Source organism: Oryctolagus cuniculus, chromosome 6 (assembly GCF_964237555.1).
Source record: "Oryctolagus cuniculus chromosome 6, mOryCun1.1, whole genome shotgun sequence".
Taxonomy (NCBI): domain Eukaryota; kingdom Metazoa; phylum Chordata; class Mammalia; order Lagomorpha; family Leporidae; genus Oryctolagus; species Oryctolagus cuniculus.
In genome coordinates this window covers 68,169,365-68,189,717 of record NC_091437.1, presented here as the reverse complement: position 1 = coordinate 68,189,717, position 20,353 = coordinate 68,169,365, and the positions used below count along the sequence as shown (strand labels likewise).

Sequence of the window (20,353 nt, the reverse complement as noted above, 5' to 3'; positions counted from 1 at the left end):
ATCTTCCATCTGCTGGCTGACTCCCCAAATGGGAGTCAGGCCAAAGTCAGGAGCCTGGAACTCCATCTAAGTCTCCCACATGGGTGCAGGGACTCAAGGGCATGGGCCACCTTCTGCTGCTTTCCCAGGCACACTGGCGGGGAACTGGATTGGAAGCAGAGCAGCTGGGACTCAAACCTGCACCTCTGCTGGACGCCAGAGTCACAGGTAGCAGCTTAGCGCATTGCACCACATGCCAGCCCCTACAGTCTTTCATAACACGCATTTTTTAGACTTCTTGTAGACCTTTTGTGGGCATGGATTTCAAACTTTTTGGCACCAAACTAAACATGTTTTAATCCCATTATTCCCTAAACATCTTCAAGCAGCCTCGTACGAACGAATATGTCACAAGTCTCGGGCACCTGTGTGACAAAATCCAGAGCTTCTGTCCCAGTCACCCTGGCCACTGAGCCTGAAACACAAATACAATTTTCCTTGCACCCCCACCCCTGCCTTCAAAGCAGGCACATCCAAGTTCAAGATGAGCCCTTGAGGGCTTTGCTCACCGGGCTGGCGAGGGCTGGTTCCTCTGGAGCCAACAGCACCCCCTGTTGATGCCCTGGTTCCCTGGCATGAAATTTACCAACAGCTGTCAGGGCACTGATGATTTATCCCAACATCATCATCGTCACCACCACCATCATCACCAAGCCCCCTGATCAGGACTCTCACACATGCATTTGTCACATTCACCACCTCCAAACTCGGGATGAAATCAGTGGTTCTGACCACCACGGAGTGGCTGCATCGCCTGGCACACACCAAGCCAGATGTGGCATTCCATACCTCCACCGTTTCCCCTGGGGTGTGTGGTGATGGCACCTCTTGTGCTGAGGCCCTCTGCCATTCAAAATGTCTCTGAGAAAAAGGCACATCATAACCACACAAAATCCCAAAGGCCAGAGACGGCAGTGGTGCAGGTTTTTGGCACTGGCGAAGCAGGCGCCTGTCCCTGCAGCGATGAGTGCTCTCCCTGCTTTACCAAGGAGAGGACAACGTGCCCAGAAATGGACAAAGCCAGACGGTGCTTGGTCACCGTGACTTAGGCAAAGCAACGGCCAGGCAGGAGGAGAAGAGCCCCTCACTGCGCCGAGGACAGCAACCAGGACAAGGAGGGGCTGCCGGAGATGTGCCTCAGGGTCTGTGGCCAAGGTGCCATGTGGCAGGTGCACTAGGAGTGTCTCCTCTTGCTCGGTGCCACCCAAAGTAAGAGTATGTCCTGTTTGATGGCATCTTAGACCCAGTGAAATGCAAAACTAGCCAGACCCAAAACTGCCCAAACCCAGGCCTGGCCTAGGCATGCACTGTTGAACCCATCCTCCCAAGGTCCCATGAGGGGGTGCTGAGGGACCCCCTTTTCCAGCCTGAGGTTCTGGGGTGTGCTGGGCTGCAGCCTTGTCCCGGCAGCACAGCTGTGAGGGGCAGAGCTGACCGTGTGAGCCACAGCCGCCTCCAGCCCACATAAGACCCCCGCTGTCCCTGCTGACCACTGAACCGAGTAGGGCAGGGCTGGGGGGCAACAGCACGGAGCCTCTTGGCACTGTCCAGACCTGGGTCCTGGATGCCCAGCTCCCTCTGCCTGCAAGCAGAAGCTGCACGCCCCACTCTGCAGGCCCTGAAGTCGGCGTGCGGCGTAATTGAAATTCACGGATGAGCCCGAGGAGCCGGCTCCAGGCCTGGTAATAACTTCTCCATATTAATGGCAGCACCGCAGACCCGGTGGACAGCTGACATTTAATAGAAGACATACGCCGCAGAGCCAGAGGCTCCCGCCTGCGCCTCCCATCCCAGAGCACCCCCCAGTGGAAGGGGGACCCAAGCAGAGCACCCCACTTCAGGCCTTTCCCTCACCAGAACCCCCTGTCAAGGGCACACACATGCTTACACACACACACTCACACATGCACATACAAGCACAAATTCACACATGCACCTACAGACACACACACACCAACACTCACATACGAGCACATGCTCATTCAACTGCACACACCCGCACCTGTGCACACACCCACATGCACTCACACACGAGCGTCTGCTCACACAAATGCATGCACACGCACAGACTCACGGACACGGATGCACATGTGCACAGCCACATGCACATTTGTGGGCACACACAGTCTTTCATGCACAGCGTGCACACGCACACACGTTCTCACACACTCCCATGCATAGGCACACTTCACACCCAGCTAGCAGCCTGCTGTGTCCAACAAAAAGATCCCCTGGGATGCGCATGGCAGAGTAGGAAGTGGAAGTGACATGCTTGTCTTGTCCATGCAGTACCAGGGTCCCAGGATGCCCCTGGAAATCTTCAGATGCCAGAGAAGGGAGGCCCAGGTCACAGCAAAGCCACCGGGGGTGCTGAGTGCAGACGCCAGGCTCCCGGGCACTTGCCAGGCACTCGGCACAGCTGAGCTCCTGGCTAATTCCTCTGCTCACATTATGGGAGTCCTGGGTGAGGACCTGGCCTTCTCGACCTCCCACCAGGCTCCAGGTGAGGGTCTTCACTCACAGCTCACCACTCACCAAGTGCTGGGGACGCAAGGGGACAGGGCAGCCACGGCAAGCCAGCATCCAAAGGCGTAGCACTGTTACACTCAGCCACCAGTGCCACACCCATGGCCACGCATGGAGTGCAAGGGGCAAGTAGATGTGGAGCAGAGGGGACAGCCCAGGAAGAGCTGGTCCTCTGGGCGCAGGCTCAGAGGGACCAGGGCCTACCCTTTCTTGAAGAATTCCAAGGATAGAGACCATTCTACTCAGGGAAAGCCCCAGAGCCTCAGTTTGCTCATCTATAGAATGGGAGCAGTGCCTGGTTCACAGGAATACTGCAGGGATTGGGTAGGATCCCTGCTCCAGGCAGATGTGGCCAGACAGAAATACAGCTACCAGGTTTCTTCAGGCCCTCATGGGGGGAAGGAGGGGTCAGGCAGGGGCCTCAGCTCAGGCAAAGCAAACGGGTGTGGGAGCCACTGTTCCACTTTCCAGGGTGGACACTGGTGGTCTATCTCCCAGCAGCCCTTGCTCCTCTCATTATCATGCCAGGCCATGGGGTGGAACACATGACTCAGGCCACAACCAATCAGTACCTTGCATTCCTGGGCCACGCTGACTGGTTACAGAAAGGTCCCGTGACCAATGCCTGTCCAATCAGAATGATACTCAGTACCGTCAGGGGAGTCTGCAGAAAACAGGCCCCTCCCCTCTTCCATAGGCTGTCCCTGGGGCCTGTGAGAGGTGTGGGGGTGGCCACAGACACAAGTCCCTCAGGAGAGGAGCCAGAGGGGTTCGAGGACACTACTCTACCCCCAGCCAGGCCCACCAACCCTCAAGTGCCTTCTTGGCTGCAACTGGATGAGTCTGGGCTGCAGATCCTGGAGGCCCCTGGGGTACTGCAGGGCCACCTGAGGCAGGCGAGGGGCCCGTGGGCTGCAGCTCGACCACCTGGAATACAAACACCCCCCAAGTCAGGAGTCTTGGAAGCCATGGGGCCATGCCCATCCCTCCCCAGCCCCATGGAGGAGAGGGCCCCAGGGCAGCACCAGGGTCAGCCAGGAGGCTGAAGTCAGGCAGAGCCCCCCCCCCAAGGCCAGCCCTCATGAGCCCTTGGCTGGGTCCTCCGAGGCCCGGCCAAGGATGCTGACATCCAGCACAGTCCCCAGCATCTCCACAGCTGCCTGTAGAGCCCTCATCAGGAGACCTGGGGTCCACCCAAGGTCATGGGGCGTGGGGCCTGGGTGCGCCAGGTTCCCCATGACTCCCTCCATGGACCCCTAGGGCACCTGCATTTGCAAACCCATTCCCTTGGAGTTGCCCTGGGGAGACCCCACACACAGAGCTCACTTTCCGTCCATGCAAACTCGGTGGGCAGGAGAGGTGGTCTGTCCAGGGCCAGGCAGGCAGTGGCCAGAGCCCTAGGTCTCCCCATCCCTACCCAGCCCTTTCCCACTCAGTTTGGTTTCCACTGGGGGATGCGAGCACCAGCGCTCTCCTGTGGGAAGGGCTGCAGCGCTCTTGGCCTCTCTGCAAAGGCCCATCTGATGGAACGCACACACCCTGGGCTGGCGCAGAGCCCACCAGCTGGACAGCAGGGGCCAGCCCTGGACCCCGAGAGCACAGGGTCTCTGCACACCTTCCAGCCACTGCCTCCAGGGCACTGTCATATCACAGCTCCAGGTTGGACCCTGCTGGCACAGCCGGGAATGTCTGAGAAGCCCAGGCTGTGACATGGCTTGTGTTGGTCTGGGACCAAGTGCCATTTCACTGAGATCCACAGCGTGAGGCAGGCAAAGAGGGCGGGGTGGGAGTGGCCCAGGCAGGGATACAATTTGTGCAAAGGCCCTGGCATCCAGGGTCACAGGGACTGAGCGTTCATCATGACCGGAGTGCAGATGTGAAGGGGACACAGTCACAGCTGAGGCTGGAGTTCCCAGACGGGGGTCTGGTGTGCCAGGTCGCTGGGTCTGGAATGTTTCTTAAGGGCACTAAGAAGGAATCTGAGGAAGAAGGGACATGATTTGGGAGAGGGACTGCTGTGGAGGGACCCCAAGGAGGAGCCACTGGGGCGTGCATGACGGAGCTGCAGTTAGGAGCTGGGAACTGGGTCAGAGCCCAGAGATCTCGAGGGTGGGGGCGGGTGGGGCGGCCTCACGGTGGAGGGGAGAGGGGAGTGCAAACTGAGGTCTGCAGGAGAGTGGTTCTACTTGAGGACTACGGGGTGGGGGAGTCCAGCTGGGCAGGCAGACAGAACTGGGCTGCAGTTGGCTTACATGCCAGCCTGGCCTACAGCCTGGATCCCTGGAACCTACAGTCTGGGTCCTTGGAGCCTACAGCCTGGTTCCCTGGAGCCTACGGCCTGGGTCCCTGGAGCCTACAGCCTGGATCCCTGGAACCTACAGTCTGGGTCCCTGGAGCCTACAGCCTGGGTCCCTGGAGCCTACAGCCTGGATCCCTGGAGCCTACAGCCTGGGTTGAATGGGGGAGGAGGAGGGGCAGCAATGTTTGCACCTGCTGATCACACCCACTCTTCCCTCCCCTTTGCTTGTGTGCCAGAGCCCCTCCCATTCCTGAGTCAGGGGCCTGACCCTCACCCTGAGCCCCAAATGTGGGCGAGAGGTGAGGTCCACACCAGGCCTACAGCACAGCCTGTGACTGAAGGGTGAGCCAGTAACCCAGGCAGGCCCATCAGACCCTGCCCCAGGACCCTTGCCTGTGTCACCCAGGTTGCCATTTCAGAGTCTGCCTCCTAGGAAGCCAAGTTAGAAGTGGGGCTGCTGGTGGTCCCCAGAGGATGCAGGGCACCTTGAAACATGGACACAGAGGGGCCACCGTTGTGGCACAGCCAATTAGGCTAACACTTGCAACCCCTGCACTCCATATCAGGGTGCTGCTCTGCTTCTGATCCAGCTCCCTGCTAATGTGCCTGGAAAGATACCAGAAGATGACCCAAGTGCGTGGGCCCCTGCCACCCACATGGGAGACCCAGATGGAGCTCTGGGTCCTGGCTTTGGCTTGGCCCAGCCATCTGGGGAGTGAACCAGCAGATGGCTCACTCTTGCGCTCGCTCTCCCTCCCTCTGTCGCTCCGCTTTTCAAATAAATAAATGTTTAAAATAAAGCGGCAGGACTGAAAGACAGACAGTATGGCCTGAGCCTCTGGACCCAGCCATGCTTGAAGCCAACACTCCTCAGAACCTCCAGTCAACTGTGCCCAGGAAGTCCCTTGTTTGCTTCATCCAGTGTGAGCTGGTTTTCTGTCATTTAAACTGAACACGAATTGGTGAAGACCACCCTAGGTGAGTGTGTACATCGCTGACAGCAGAGGCTAAGCAGGTGCCCCAGCTCCATCCAACCTGAAGCTCCCACAGCCCCTCTTTGGAGGAGAGAAAGGAGGATTCTGGGAAGGGCAGCTGCAAATTCCAGGCACCCTGCACCTGCCCCAAGCTGGCATCTAAGCCAACTGCAGCCCAGAGTGTGTGGACTTGAAAGCAACAGCCTACTCTTCTGGGTCCCTTTGACCAACTCACGACCTCCCTCTGAGGCCCTTAGCGATGTAACGCCAGGCAGGTGCCCAGCCAGGAGGGATGCTTGGCAGGGGAGCCGCAGCCCAAGAGACAGCAGCCCCACGTCCTGTTCCCCATGAGACCTTGCCCCGACCTAGTGACAGCCACACCCCGGGGGCCGTGGGAACTGTCTTGAGCACCCAGGGAACAGTGGACACCTCCTTCCTCAGGCCCCAGGATCGGGCCAGCCTTGGAGGTCACAACCTTGCTGGTGCCCAGCCCAGAGAGACCAGGCAGGCCCCCAGCGCTGCCCCAAGGGGGAGGCAGAAAAGGGGCAGGGCTGCTTCTGTCGCACAGAGTCCCCACTGTGGTCAGCCACCAGGATCAACAGCCCGAACCGTACCTACTGGTCCGATGGCCACTCAGCCACCAGGCCCGCTCCCGTGTCCCTCTCCCTGACGGGGAAGGTCGCCAGCGGCCAACCAGGGAAGGTAGGAAACGTTGTCAAGAAATGTGGCTGTCTTTCTTATGCAGGCTGTTGGCACACGGAACAGGGCAATGAAATGCCGTGAGACAGCCTTGGCAATGGACAGGTGCGTGCTCAGATCCTGGCTTCAAGGTTTGGGCCAGCCTCGGTTTATTCGTCTGTGGAATGGGGATGACAGCAGGATTTGCTCCACAGGCTGTTGTGAAGACTCAGCCAGGCGAGCAGGGAGCCCGGCACGCAGCAGGGGCACTCACGGTTACGCCAAGAGGCTGCTCAGTGGGTTTTTAATGAGCCTGCAAAAATGACGTGACACGGGCTCCCTCACGGGCGGCCCATGAGATAGGAGGAAACTCCTGTGCAGCGTGGCGAGGCGCAGGCGCAGGCGCACACTGCTTTACCTTCTTCCTCGGCGAGGCGCAGGCGCACACTGCTTTACCTTCTTCCTCATGCACCGCGAAAGGGCAGATCACAGCCCCGCCCCGGGACGCGCCCGAGCAGCATCTGCCTGGTGACTGCAGGAGAACACAGGAGCTCTGCACCTGCCAGTCTCCCCAGAGCAGACTGCAGGGCAGCGCCGCGAAGCCGTCGTCCCGTGCCGCTTCCCGCCTCGGCACCTCTGCCTGATCCCCAGTGGACATGTGTCTTGGCTGGCCCGGGGTTCCGACTTCCGGCAAAAGCAACCTCCTATCACTTTAGGGAGCAGCGCCTCCTGCTCTCGCAGTCTGTGGGATTTTGCAAGCCCCATGCCCTGATTCTTATTGCATCATCCCGACCATAGCTTAGCCTCAGAATAAGATACCAGCCCGGCTCTCCTGGGACCCGTCAGTCGCCACCAAGGGCTCCATCTGAAAGCAAAGCCAACACTAAGAAGGCAGAGGCAAGAGGTGGTAAGGGTCCTAATGACCTGGCAGGAGCACCTGGATCCAACCATGCCTTAAGACTCATCATTAGGTGAAAGAATAACTTCCCCTTTCTGTTTAGACTCACTTGACTCGAGTTTTCTGTCCCAGGACCCAGACGGACAGGGTAACATGAGAACCTCCTGTAGGAGTGGATCAGAAGACCGCTGTGCACAGCAAACACAGGGACTATTGCCTGCTTTTAAAGCAGAGAAACACGCCAGGATGTCTCAGTTCCAGGCAAACAGAGGAGCAAAGGAGTATCCCAGCCAGGGGCAGGACATCAGACCTAACAGGGCCTGCGGCTCTGCACACAGACATGTGCTACCCTAAGAGGCGAGAGCCCGGCTGCCTGCTGTGACCTCCACGTGCCCTGAGCTGTGCAGCCTCTGCCTGGAGATGAGCCGCACGCGTTCTAGAAGGAAAGGCTTCCAAGGCCCCATCCGTGTTGGCAGCGCGGGAAGACGTGGGGGCTCACAGGAACTGCTTTATTCCAGAAGCTCTCAAAGACCTGAGAGATGCCCTTCCGTCTCCTGGGGGTGAGCGCAGGCAGGGGCAGGTTGTCCGTGCTGGCTTGCCCACTGGATGCCTTCTGCTCAAAGAGACTGGTGGTGCACGGTGCGGGGTTTGGAGCCGTGCTTCTCAAAGCGCAGCGTCGGGGCCAGGAGCGAGAGCTGGGGAGCTTCCTGGAAATGCAGACCTTCAGGCCTCACCCCAGGCCCGCTGAGTCTGAACGTGCCTGTGAGCAAGCTCCCTGGGATCCCCAGGCATGACTCACCGGCCCAGTGCTCGGAGCCGCGCATCAGGGACGAGCAGAAAGGGGCTGTGTGGAGCGTGGGTTGCTGGCTGGGTCACACACCCGTCCCGCCGAGAGGGAGCATGCAGGAATTATCTGCTCCTGGTACCTTATCTCAGAACCTTTCAGCCGCACAGAGCTGGGAGCCCCGCGGCACAGGCCTGGACAACCCAGTCAGACTCCCACGCTCACTGGCTGCGTGGCCCTGGGCAAGTTCCTCAGCCTCTCGGAGCACGCACCTGAGCTCGCCGCCCCTGCACAGGGCCTCTGGGAGGACTGGGGCACCAAGCACGCAAAGCTCTGAATCCATAGCCAGCGAGTCTAGCCTGGAAGCACAAAGGCACCTAAAGGGTGGGAAAAAAAAAAGTCCCAAACGGACACGCACTTGAAAGGAGAACGGGCGATGCCACCCCGCTGTCTCCGGGCCCTTATCCGTCGGCAGCATCCAAGGCCACTCAGGCAGGCCCAGCCGCTCTTCCCACCCCAGCACCCCTTTGTGCTCTGTCTTGTGCCTCTGCTCATGTCTGCTCAGCCCCTGTGCCACCTCCGCAAGCCTGTCCTGCCCAGGCCAATTCACACCGGGTAGCTCTGCACCCGCTCTTCCCCCCACGCAAAATGCCAACGTGCGCCTTTGATAGCTGGAAACCCATTCTTCCAGGGCTCATTCAAACAGCCCCCCCAGGAGCCTACTCTCAAAAGCCCTGGTCAGCTCCCTTCAGCTACCCTGCAGACGGGAGCTCTCTGAAGGTTGTTCCAGGCCTGCCACGTGTCTGGCCAGCGCCAAGGATAAACACAGAAGATGCTGGCTGAACAAATGAATCATCAAACGAGTGAACAAATGAATGAATACAGCTAAGCCTCCCTGAGATGCTCTCCCTTAGGAATGAATTAGCGCCTAGGAGCTGGCCCCCCAACAGTCTCTGTCCGCGCTGAATCCCCTCCCCCATCTCACCCTCAGTCCCCAGGAATTCATTTTTAGGAAATTCACTGAGACTCACCCACAAGGTATTCGGGATGTCCTCCAAGACAGGAGGGCATACAAGGGATGCACCATTTTAACCCAAGGACATTTAGAGTTTGGTTGCAAGGTGCCTGGGTTCTAAGGAACTCCAGGCAAAAGCAGTGAATTTCCAAAGCAACAAGTGACATTCCCTGCGTCTCCGGAGAAAGAACGGTGGCGGCGGCGGTGGTGGGGCTGCGGTGTAGCTGCCAGCCCTGCAGACAGCGGGTGGACCTGCCGCCTGAGGATCAGCCAGCAGGGGCAGGGAGCAGGAGTGCCCTGAGCAGCAGTCACCGCGAAACCCACGGTGGGCGGCTGCACAAGTCGGCCGGCACAGCCTGACCACCGCACACCCAATCCAAAATAGAAAACTGCAGTGGCTTCTGCCCGTGCCAGGCCCCTAGGCGGCCGGACACAGCAGGCGCCAATGTCAGCCTCCTCCCAGAGCATCGATCCGGGCTTCCTCCGAGGTCCTCTTATGCTGAGACACCGTCTCCGTGGGCCCCCTTTGGAAGCAGAACTTCCCAGGGCTCTGGTCAAACGCTGGGTGGCCCAGGCAGTCCCCAAAAGTCCTCCCCTCCCCCGCCACCAGCCTCTCTCCTGCCCTTCAGGGGCCGCCTCCAAGAGATCAAGCAGCCCACAGGCAACTAGAGCCTTCATTTCCAAATGCTCCCCTTGGCTCAAAATAGAGAGAGAAAACCAACTTTTCAAATAAGTAACTGGAGTTCAACAGGAAACCACAGCATAAAATCAGTGGCTCCCGGGCAGCCAGGGGCTGCAGAGAGCTAACTGGGCATTTTAGCACCACGGCCTGCTCCCCGGGTTGGCAACACCTGCACGCACAGAAACAGGACTGACCTGCCAGCACACACGGTGTGGGCCACCTCAGCGCGTCACACACGCTCCAACGCTCCTCCGCACGTACAGGCAGAGAGCCACAGACACACACGTGCACGACAGGGAGACGACGGCAGGTGCATGCATCGGCCCAGGCATGCAGGCACCCAGACACAAGTGCACAGTGACATTCCAGAACATGGGTGCAAATGCACACCTCAGCTGTGCTACACACACAGGCGCCGGCATGCCGCCGGCAGGCAGAAGGCAGACAGACACGCGCTCTGCCACTTGAGGAGCACTACTGGAGACCCGGGCCCCGCCTCTGCATAAATCACCCCTGCTCAGACCATCGGAAATAACTTGCTTTCTCCCCAAACCCTTCATTTGGGGGCCCTTGCAGAAGTGGTCTCAGCTCAGGCTCTGTCCTCCCCAGGGACTCCAGGTAACCCATTGCCAAGCCCTGGAATGGAAAGGTACAGGCAGCGCACACTCACCAGCCCGTCACAGTTGCTGACTGCCACGGAGGAGGCTGCAGGCAGGCCGGCCACATCTCCGACGTAGAGGCAGGTCCCAAGCAGAGGCTCCACGCGGGTGGTGCCCGTGTCAGCCTGCCACTCCACCGTGGCTCCGGGCGCCACGAGGCGGGCGTTGGGCCGAAGCCGCAGGTGCAGGTCTCGGCCGAAGACGGTGACATTGTAGAAGAGGCGGCCTCCTGTGTCCTCCTCGCTGCCTCCGGGGAGACCCGGGATTTGGACCGGGGCGGCCCTGCGGGCTCGAATTCCCGCCCCGGCCGTCGCTGCCGACACCACGTGGGATACCAAGCGGCCCTGGGCGTCAGTGCGCACCGGCACCGCCAGGATGCGCTCCGCTCCGTGCCCCAGGGGCCCTCCTGCAACGGGGAAGGACGTTAGACCCGCGGAGACTGGGAGCCCCAGGGCCACCGCCGGGCGCGGTACACCGCCCCCACCCCCCAGCCAAGGGGAAGGGCATTCCTTCCGCCCCGCGACCCCTCGGAAGCTCCCAGCACTTCCCCGGCTTTCTCGCAGCCAGAAAGGCGCATTGGCAGAGCCCCGGCTCCGGAACCACGCCGTCCCCGGGCCTGGGCCGTTCCCCTCTGGGACTCTGCCAGCCAAGAGCTCTGCTCCCTGCCTTGGTCGGGACCAGAGCTGCGCCGGCTCTTCACAGTTCCCCAGGGGACGATCCCAGGAGGGCGTCCCCGGCCCCTGGAACCTACCGTCCTTGGCAGGACGTGGGGCTGCTGCTCGGAAGCCAAGCCTGGGCGGCCCCCTACCTGTGCGCCTCGACCCCTCGGCCGCCAGCGCGGCCCGAGAGCCCTCACCGCTGCCTATGGAGCCGCACGGACTCGGCGCCCCCCCGGGCACGGGCGGCCTGTCCTCCGCGGCCGGCACTCGGTCAGCCCGCAGCCGGCTCCCTCTCCCCGCGCGCCCGAGGGCAGGGAGGGGTGGAGTAGGGTCCTGCAGGTTCCCCCCACACACAGGGCGCCCCAACCTAGCCTCAGGGCCCACAGCGGCGCACTCAGCACCCCGCGCCGCCAGAGCGTCCCCGGACGCGAGCCCCGGCGCCGCCTCGCCCTGGCTCCCCTGGACCCGCTGGAGCTGGCTGCGCGCTCCCTAGGGCTTTCCCAGCCCTCGGTCTCCACGCTGGGTGCATCGGCAGCCGCCGAGTGCGCCCGGGCTCCCCACCCCCGGCCCGAAAAATCCGGGCGAGCCGCGGGGCGCCCCCTGCGCGACCAACCCGGCCCCGAAGTTGGCCAACTTGGCCCCGGGCGGGGCGCGCGGAGTTTGCCCAAGTCGGGCTGGACGCCGCCTGGGGAGGGGGCGGCGGGGCGGGGCCGGCCGGCTGGGGTCGCGGCGCCTGGGGGACTCGGCCGCACCTACCTGGGGGGTCGGCGGCGGCGGTGAGCCGGGCGTTCGCGGGCGGCGGCGGCGGCGGCAGCAGGAGCGGCAGCGGCGGCGGCAGCAGCAGCAGCAGCAGCAGCAGCGTGGGGCAGAGCAGGCGGCGAGCGGCTCCCGCCGGCGGATCCATGGCAGCCGGACCGCAGCCGGGGCCCCGCACTCGCAGCCGGCGCGAAAGTTCCCCGCGCGCCGCCCAGCCCACATCTGGGGGCAGCTGGAGCCGCCCGCAGCTGCAGCACCGCAGGGCGCGGGGCGGAGGAGGCGAGGCACGGCGGGGAGGGCGGGGAGCGCGGAGGGAAGGCGGGGAGAGGGAAGCGGCGAGCGAGCGAGCTAGCGCGCGAGGGAGGCGGGAGGGCGGGCGACGGCGCGGAGGGGGAGGGCGGCGGCGGGCGCCTCAGCCTGCGGTGACCCGGCGCTTCTTGGCGCGGCCGCCGCCGCGGTGCCGGGCTCGCAGCGGAGCAGAGACGCCCCGAGGCGGCGGCCGAGAAGCGCCGCGGGCCGGGGCAGCCAGGGAACCCCACCGCCCGCCACGCTGGGCGCTCCCGGTGCCCTCAAGGCGCACGGGAGCTCCAGGGAGAGGCGGCGGCCGGCGCATCCCCACCCAGAGCGCTGTGGGGCGAGCGGGCCGTGCACCCAGTCTCTGCGGGACAGGGCGCGGGCGTGGAGGTGGGGGTGGGGGCCCGCAAGGCCGGCTGATGCTGTCGCGGGAGGGGTGAGCTTCCCCGGGCTACCCCAAGACCAACTTTTGCCGGTCCCGAGAGAGCCAGGGTTCCGTCATCCTCCAGCTGCTCTCTGCCTCCCTGCCCTCCGTGGGCCCCTGAGCAAGGCCTCCCACGCAGACACCGTGGCATCCCAGCCTCCTAGCCGTGCCGCTCCCATTGTCTTTTCCAACTGAGCATCATCCAAGGGCCTCAGCTCAGGCAGGGGCAGGTCTGCTGCCGGGGCCCCTGGCCAGCTGGAGTCCCTTGCCCTGCGAGCCCCTCCCAGGAGCATCTCGGCCTCACTTCCCCTTTGGTCTTCTCCTGCACCCTGCCCTAGGCCTGTGGGGCCAGGGCCTTGGCCTTGGCCTTGGCCCTGGCCCGGGCCAGAGGACCTAGAGATGACTCAGGCCCCTCCCTGCTGGCCAGGAGGGCCCAGTCTTTCGGGGAAACACATGACTTGCACAACTCATTCTAGCTGTGACTTCTGGGGCCTGGGTGTGAGGCAAGGCAACTTGAGGGCGTTGTCACTGGGAATTGTCCCTCTTCCTCTCTCTCTCTCTCTCTCTCACCTGAGAGTGTCTGAGGCTAGATCTGGCCCCCAGGCATGGTGGACATTTGTTGTCAACATTGAAAAACGGTGAGATGTCACATAAAAAAAATAGATTTCTGACTCTTCTTGTGAGACGGGAAGGTGTGACCATCAAGGGCTCGAATTCTTACTTAGCAAATGGGGCATGGAGCATGGGGTTGCTACAGGTCCCTTCTCCGCCTCCACCGCACCCTCACTGTAAGCACCCACCCTTGTTAGCCTCTGATGCCCCTGCTGGTGACAGAAGGTTGGAACTGGAATCCCAGCGCATCAGAAGAGCCATGACTCCTGAGCCGGCATCCAGAAGGACTGCCTGCTAAAAGTGGCATTTGTCGACTTGAAGGCAGAGGGGCACCAAGCAGCCCAGAGCTGGGTCCAGTGAGGTGCTGTCCTGGAACCTGGGGATGCATCCCTTCTGTGGATACCCCTGCAGTCATCTCCCTGCAGTGTCCCCTACTTCGGGGCTCACTTTGAACTGCCTCATTCCCTCTCCTGCTGCGTCCAGCCACCCCCGACACCATTTCTTAATGATTGACTTCAGTGTCCACTATAAAATGGAGAAGCCAGCATCGCACCCTAAATCAAAGACATTTGCCAAACATAAATAAAACGGAGAAGAAAAAGAAATGTTATCCACTTGTAGCTACTACTGCCTGCGAAGGCACTGCGGCTGACTGATTAGCAAGTGTTCCGAAGGTGTTAAGACAGACCAGCACGAAACAGAAGGACGAGAGAAGCATGAAAAACGAGTAACTTTCCCGCTGTGTGAGTCTGTGATTCTCCACGGAACTGAAACATCTTGCACACTCTGGGATGTTTTTTTGGAAAGGGAGTGCATCTCTCTGACACTCCTGAGTCACCCCGGGCAGCTGTTCCTTTGCATATCACATCTGGCCTCCAAAGACTCCCATCCAGACTGAACGGTGAGCCCTCGGCCTCCGCAGGCATGAATGACAGACCACCATCCTCGCACTCCCCGAAGTGACCCCCAACAAGGCTGAGTGGGTGAGTGAGGCACATATGCAATCAGACGTAGTTACCCCATGGAGCTGGGAGCGGGGAGGGAGGAGCTGGAAGACACCTTGCAGCTTCCTCAGCATCTGTTCTCTGCTCAGATAAATCAATGAAACAGGAGCCAGCACTGTGGCGTAGCAGGTAAAGTCACCGTCTGCAGCGCCAGCATCCCATAAGGGCACCAATTCGAGTCCCGGCTGCTGCACTTCTGATCCAGCTCTCTGCTATGGCCTGGGAAAGCAGAAGAAGATGGCCCAAGTGCTTGGGCCCCTGCACCTATGTGGGAGACCTGGAAGAAGCTCCTGGCTCCTGGCCTTGGATCAGCCCAGCTTCGGGCATTATGGTCATTTGGGGAGCGAACCAGCAGATGGAAGACCTCTCGCTCTCGCTCTTGCTCTCGCTCTCTGTAAATCTGCCTTTCAAATAAGTAAGCAAATAAAAACAGCTCCCTCCTGCTTCAGACCTCACGAGTTCCCATCTTTCCTCTTCCTCTTCTGGAAAATGCCCCCAGCACACCCTGGCCTCTGCTCTGCCTCTGCACCTCCCTCCCCTCCTCCAGGCGAGTGGCAGGATGCACATCCCCAAGGATCCTCGGCTCCAGACCACTCACTCACTCACTGTCGGTCTCCCAGACAAAAGCTAAGGGCCGCGACACCTGTGTCATGCGGGCAGTGTGTGTTTTGTTTCATTTGACTTGAGAGACAGAGACATCTCTCATCCACTGGTCCACACCCCAAATGCCCACAGTGGCTGGGGGCTGGCTCAGGCCTGGAGCCAGGAGAGGGCAACTCAAGCTGGGTCTCCCGTATAGGTGACGGGAGTCTGATTATTAAGTCATCACTGCTGTGTCCGGAGTCTGCGTTCCCAGGAAGGAGTCAGGAGCCAGAGCTGGGAATGAAACCCAGACATTCTTTTTTTTTTTTTCTTTTTAAAGATTTATTCATTTGAAAGGCAGAGAATTACAGAGAGGCAGAGAGAGAGAGAGAGAGAGAGAGAGAGAGAGGTCTGCCATCCGCTGGTTCACTCCCCAAACGGCCACAACGGCCGGAGCTGTGCCAATCCAAATCCAGGAGCCAGGAGCTTCTTCCAGGTCTCCCAAGTGGGTGCAGGGGCCCAAGCACTTAGGCCATCTTCTGCTTTCCCAGGCCATAGCAGAGAGCTGGATCAAAGTGGAGCAGCCAGGACTTGAACCACACCCATATGGGATACCAACACTGCAGCAACACTGCTGCGGCTTTACCCACTATGCCACAGTGTCAGCCACTCCCCAGACATTCTTAACAGGGTCTTAGCCACAAGACCAAATGCCTGTCCCACCCCACTCCTATGTGTTTTTATTTGAACTTGAGCATCTTCAGGGCTCACCCGCACTCTCCACTTGACACAGTCCCCACCACTCCCTATTGTACCGCACCTGCTCTTGCTCATCACTGCTACCAGACTGCTCCCTGAAGACATTGGAGCCACAGCTCTGATCTAGAACAGTGCAATGCTCGAGGAAGGGGGAGGATGAGGACAATTTAAGACAAGGACGAGGCCGGCGCCGCGGCTCACTAGGCTAATCCTCTGCCTTGCGGCGTCGGCACACCAGGTTCTAGTCCCGGTCGGGGTGCCGGATTCTGTCCCGGTTGCCCCTCTTCCAGGCCAGCTCTCTGCTGTAGCCAGGGAGTGCAGTGGAGGATGGCCCAAGTGTTTGGGCCCTGCACCCCAAGGGAGACCAGGATAAGTACCTGGCTCCTGCCTTTGGATCAGCGCGATGTGCCGGCCACAGCGCGCCAGCCGTGGCGGCCATTGGAGGGTGAACCAACGGCAAAAGGAAGACCTTTCTCTCTGTCTGTCTCTCTCACTGTCCACTCTGCCTGTCAAAAAAAAAAAAAAAAAAAAAAGACAAGGACGAGGCTTCTAGACTCAAGGCCCTAAGCCTGCCCATGGATGCGGTGTGCACAGAGAGACGGGGCCATTTCCTGGTCATCTTGAGTGTCACAAGTCGCCTACCCATGCCTCAGAGACAGGATTGAAGAAGGGGGACCCGTCTTGTGCCAGCTGCCACTGTCACTGGGCAGGGGCCCTGTGCTCTCTGTGTGGCTCGGGGTCTCTGCCTGGCCCCTGCCCTCCCGGACACACATGGCAGCAGACGCCATTAGGATCAGGAGCCCATGGAGAGCCATCTCTGGCCCCTGTGTCCACACAGATACCAGCCCCTCGGAAGGTCTCCTACCCTTGTGACAAGGTCACCTTCCTTGGCAGGAGCTGCCAAGCAGATAGAGACAGTGAGGACAGGGAGCCCTAAGACCCAGGCGCCTGAAGCCCCACTGCAGAGAGACCTGGCTGGGCACACCCAGCGGGAGTGGCTGCTGATGCTGGGGGAAGGGAGGCTGGACGCCAGCAGCCCTGTTCAGCTCCACGGCTGGCACACAGCAGGTGCAGTGGCCCCGTCAGAGGCACTGGCAGAGTTCTGGCCAGCAGTGGCCTTGGTAAGCAATCTGTCAGGGGAATGCTGATCGCACAGAATGTGCTGGCCAGGTGGCCTTCAGGGGTGTCCTTCCAGCTCCTTCTTGAGGTTCCCCTGCACCTCGCCCACCAAGCACATGCCCTGACCGGGAGCTGTGGCGGGCAAAAGACAAAAACGGGGTGCTGTTTAGGCAGCAGTGTTTCTCACTACCATGTTCCACACCGGGCCGGTTCTGCCTGCAAGAGAGATGGAGTCCTTAGGGAGCGGGTTGTAGCAGAGCCGGTAAAGCTGCCTCCTGCGATGCTGGCATCCCACACGGGCGCCTATCTTTCCCATCCAGCTCCCTGCAATGGCCTGGGGAAAGTAGCAGAGGATGGCCCGAGTGTTTGGGCCCCTGCCACCCATGTGGGTAACCCAGATGAAGCTCTCCTGGCTCCTGGCATTGGCCTGGCCCTGCACTGGCTGTTGTGGCCACCTGGGGAGTAAACCAGCTGGTGGAAGATTCTCTCTCTCTCTCTCTCTCTCTCTCTCTCTCTCTCTCTCCTTCTCACTCTCTGACTTTCAAATAAATAAATATTTAAAAAATACAGATGGAGTCCTTAAAGTTTGGAGACTTGGGGATCCAGGCTCAGTCAACACTTGTGTGGAGAAACAAGATGGAGGCTCAGGCTCAACCTAAGCAGTAATGATTCAGGAAAGGATATGGCTCAAGGTCCACCCATGACTGTACACTCTCACATGTGTTCAATCCAGCAGAGAATTTTAAAGGGTGTGGCAGGCAGTGGCACCCTGGGTGCACCTGAGCCAGGGTTTAGATCCCTGGGTTCACCTCTATCCAGCCTCTCACAGGGCATCCGGGGAGGGCTATTTGATCCAATCTTCCCAGCTGGGAAAGACTTCTGGGCCCTGAGATGCTCCTGGCTGCAAGTGACACAGGTGGCGAAAACAGTCAGGAAATGCAGTATCCAAGGTACTGGGATCCCTGCAGCGAGGGCCTTGACATGTGTCAGAAGGCTCGCCAGCTGACTTCCGTCTGGTCTGCGGGTCAGCGCCGACAGGCGGTCTGAGGCGGGTGGAGGGATGAACGGCCGAGCCTGCGCTAACGACACAGGGCGAGCTGGACTCTGGGGTGTCACCCCAAGGCCCCCAGCACTCTGGGTGTCAGCTCCATGCTCTGTGTACGTCCATCCCCACGCTGCCTCGCCTGCTGCAGAGCATGCAAAATCCCCTTCTTGTACAGCAATCCTGCAGGTGACTTGTGAAGGGCGCGGTTGGGGGGTGCTCACAGCTTTTCTAAGAATTTCTGGGCATTTCCTCACTTCTCACAATCCAGGGAATTCACCCTGTAGTCCCCCACCCCACCCCACCCCAGGTCGCCTTCTCAGGGTCAAGTTCCTTCCCTGCAGTGCAGCCTAACCCTGTGCAGGTCACAATGTTGAGAGGCTCAGCCTTAAAGGGGCCAAAGCTTCCAGCAAGGGCTGCCTGTGGCACCAGCCATGGAGCCCTCAGACCAAGACACCAAGAACTGAGAGCCCACACAAGACCCTCAGGCCATTTACAGTGGGGCTCAGGGGTGGGCGTTGGACACAGTGATGGAGATGCACTTAGGACAATTGTCTCCCTTACGGGCATCTCCCTTGCACCTGGGCGCAAGTCCTGGCTGCACTTCTGATCCCAGAGTCCTACTAGTGTGTACCCAGGGCTGGCTCAAGTTGTTGGGCACCGACCACCCATGTGGGAGGCCCGGATCGGGTTCCGAGCTCCTGGCTTCAGCCTGGCCCAGCCCTGACTAGTGCAAGCATTTGAGGAGTGAATGAGCAGATGGAGATGTCTCTGTGTCTATCCTCTCCCTCCCCCTCTCCCTCTCCCTCTTTGCCTTACAAGAAGAAAAGAAAGAAAGAAAGAAAGAAAGAGAGAGAGAGAGAGAGAAAGAAAGAAAGAAAAATATTAAAGACTTAGTACTTGGGTACTTAACACTTTTTTTGTAAATAAATAAATGACATGGTGCTCATGGAGGAACCCATCATTCTGTTCCCGGCAAAATAGCGTCCATGGCCCCAGATGGTTCCAAAACAGAAGAGAAGAGAAGCTTCTCCTTGCTGTCCCTGGGTGTAGTCCCCCAGGCCTCCAGCCACCCCTCAGGGCTGACCCACCCCTCCTCTTCCCAGGGGCTACCTCACCCCTTCCTTCAGGTCCCAGAGTCTGCCTGCACCCCTCTCGGACCACTCCGAAGTGGAAACACAGTTCCCCCAGACATCTCTCCCAGCACCTCGCTTGCCCTGCTCTGGTCTGCCCCTCCATGCCAGTCCCCAGCAGGGGCCCAGTGCGTTCTTTCAGCCACACCCAGGCTGTCACTCACCCCCTCCTCCCTGCCACACCCTACAACCCAGCCAAGACCCCTCCCCGAGCATAGGGGCAGCGCCCCCACCAGCACCCCCCATCTGGATGCCTTTGTCTCCCACGAGTGCCCCACACACGGCTACGTGTCCCCCATGCTCGTCTTCTCGTGCACTGTAGGGACGCCACTTCTGGTCCTGGGCAGCACTCAGCTCTGCTTTCTCTGGGTGTCGGCACACCCGGAAGGACCTAGGCAGCGGCAGCCCTGTTCTCTGCTCACCAGGCAGGCGATTCAAGCTCCACCATCCAGTCACATGCCCTGAGGAACCTTCCTTCACCCCCACATGCCTCAGTCTCGTCAGCTGTATAATGGATGTAAGCACATCACCTGAGCCAGAGCGGCTCTGAGGATTGAAGGATCTCACACACAGGGAGGACGTGGAACTGATACGGGGTGGAATCTGCAGCATCACGCTTCAGCACCTCCTGCCCGTGGCTGGACACATGGAACCACGGCTGACCGCAGACGAAGAACCGTTTATAGGAGCTCCTCTCCTCCGCTGGCACCAGGGTTGCAGCCCCATAATCATAATAGCCTAAGTCGGGGTGGGCGTTTGGTGCAGAGGTTAAGATGCCTCCTGGGATGTCTGTGACCCATATCAGAGTGCCTGGGTTCAAGTTGCAGTCTGCTTCCCGTTTCCAGCTTCTTGTTAATGTGCACCTTGCCGGGGGGGGGGGGGGGGGTCGAGTACTTGAGTCTGCCACGCACTGGGTTGTGGCAGAGCCAGTAAAGCTGCTTCCTGCAATGCTGGCATCCCACACGGGCACCTATCTTTCCCATCCAGCTCCCTGCTAATGGCCTGGGGAAAGTAGCAGAGGGGCCCGAGTGTTTGGGCCCCTGCCACCCATGTGGGTAACCCAGATGAAGCTTCTGGCTCCTGGCTTCCACCTGGCACAGCCCCAGCTATTACAAACATTCAGGGAGTGAACCAGTGGATGGGAGATTTCTCTCTCTCTCTCTCTCTCTCTCTCTCTCTCTCTCTCTCTCTCTCTTTCTCTGTGTGTGTGTGTGTGTATCTTTTGAATAAATAAAAGAAAGAAAAAAGAAATGATTGTTAAGTGGAAGTGCAGTGATTGAGCCCAAACACAGTGTCTCCCAGCAGTGCTGGGGGTGGAGGAGGGGCGCTCCCCTTGAGACTTGGGGAGGGGCAGGAGGGAGTGGCCCCACGGACGCTGTGCTCACTGCCCCTGGCCGGTACCACCAGAGGGGATG

General features: G+C 60.0%; 1 protein-coding gene across 3 annotated transcripts in view; it reads right to left on the bottom strand.

The window, feature by feature from the left end:
- ADAMTS2 (ADAM metallopeptidase with thrombospondin type 1 motif 2) overlaps positions 1 to 12,268 on the bottom strand; it is a 224,230-nt gene extending 211,962 nt beyond the window's left edge. For 2 of the 3 annotated variants that reach the window (XM_051833770.2, XM_051833771.2), the window contains exons 1-2: positions 11,970 to 12,268; positions 10,566 to 10,960 (exon numbers count right to left, since the gene is read on the bottom strand). In XM_051833770.2, the coding sequence (XP_051689730.2) occupies positions 10,566 to 10,960; positions 11,970 to 12,117 (543 nt within the window). In that variant the 5' untranslated portion in view covers positions 12,118 to 12,268. The remainder of the gene's footprint in view (positions 1 to 10,565; positions 10,961 to 11,969) is intronic. The other variant, XM_051833769.2, reaches the window with a different exon arrangement.
- Positions 12,269 to 20,353: the final 8,085 nt, after the last annotated feature.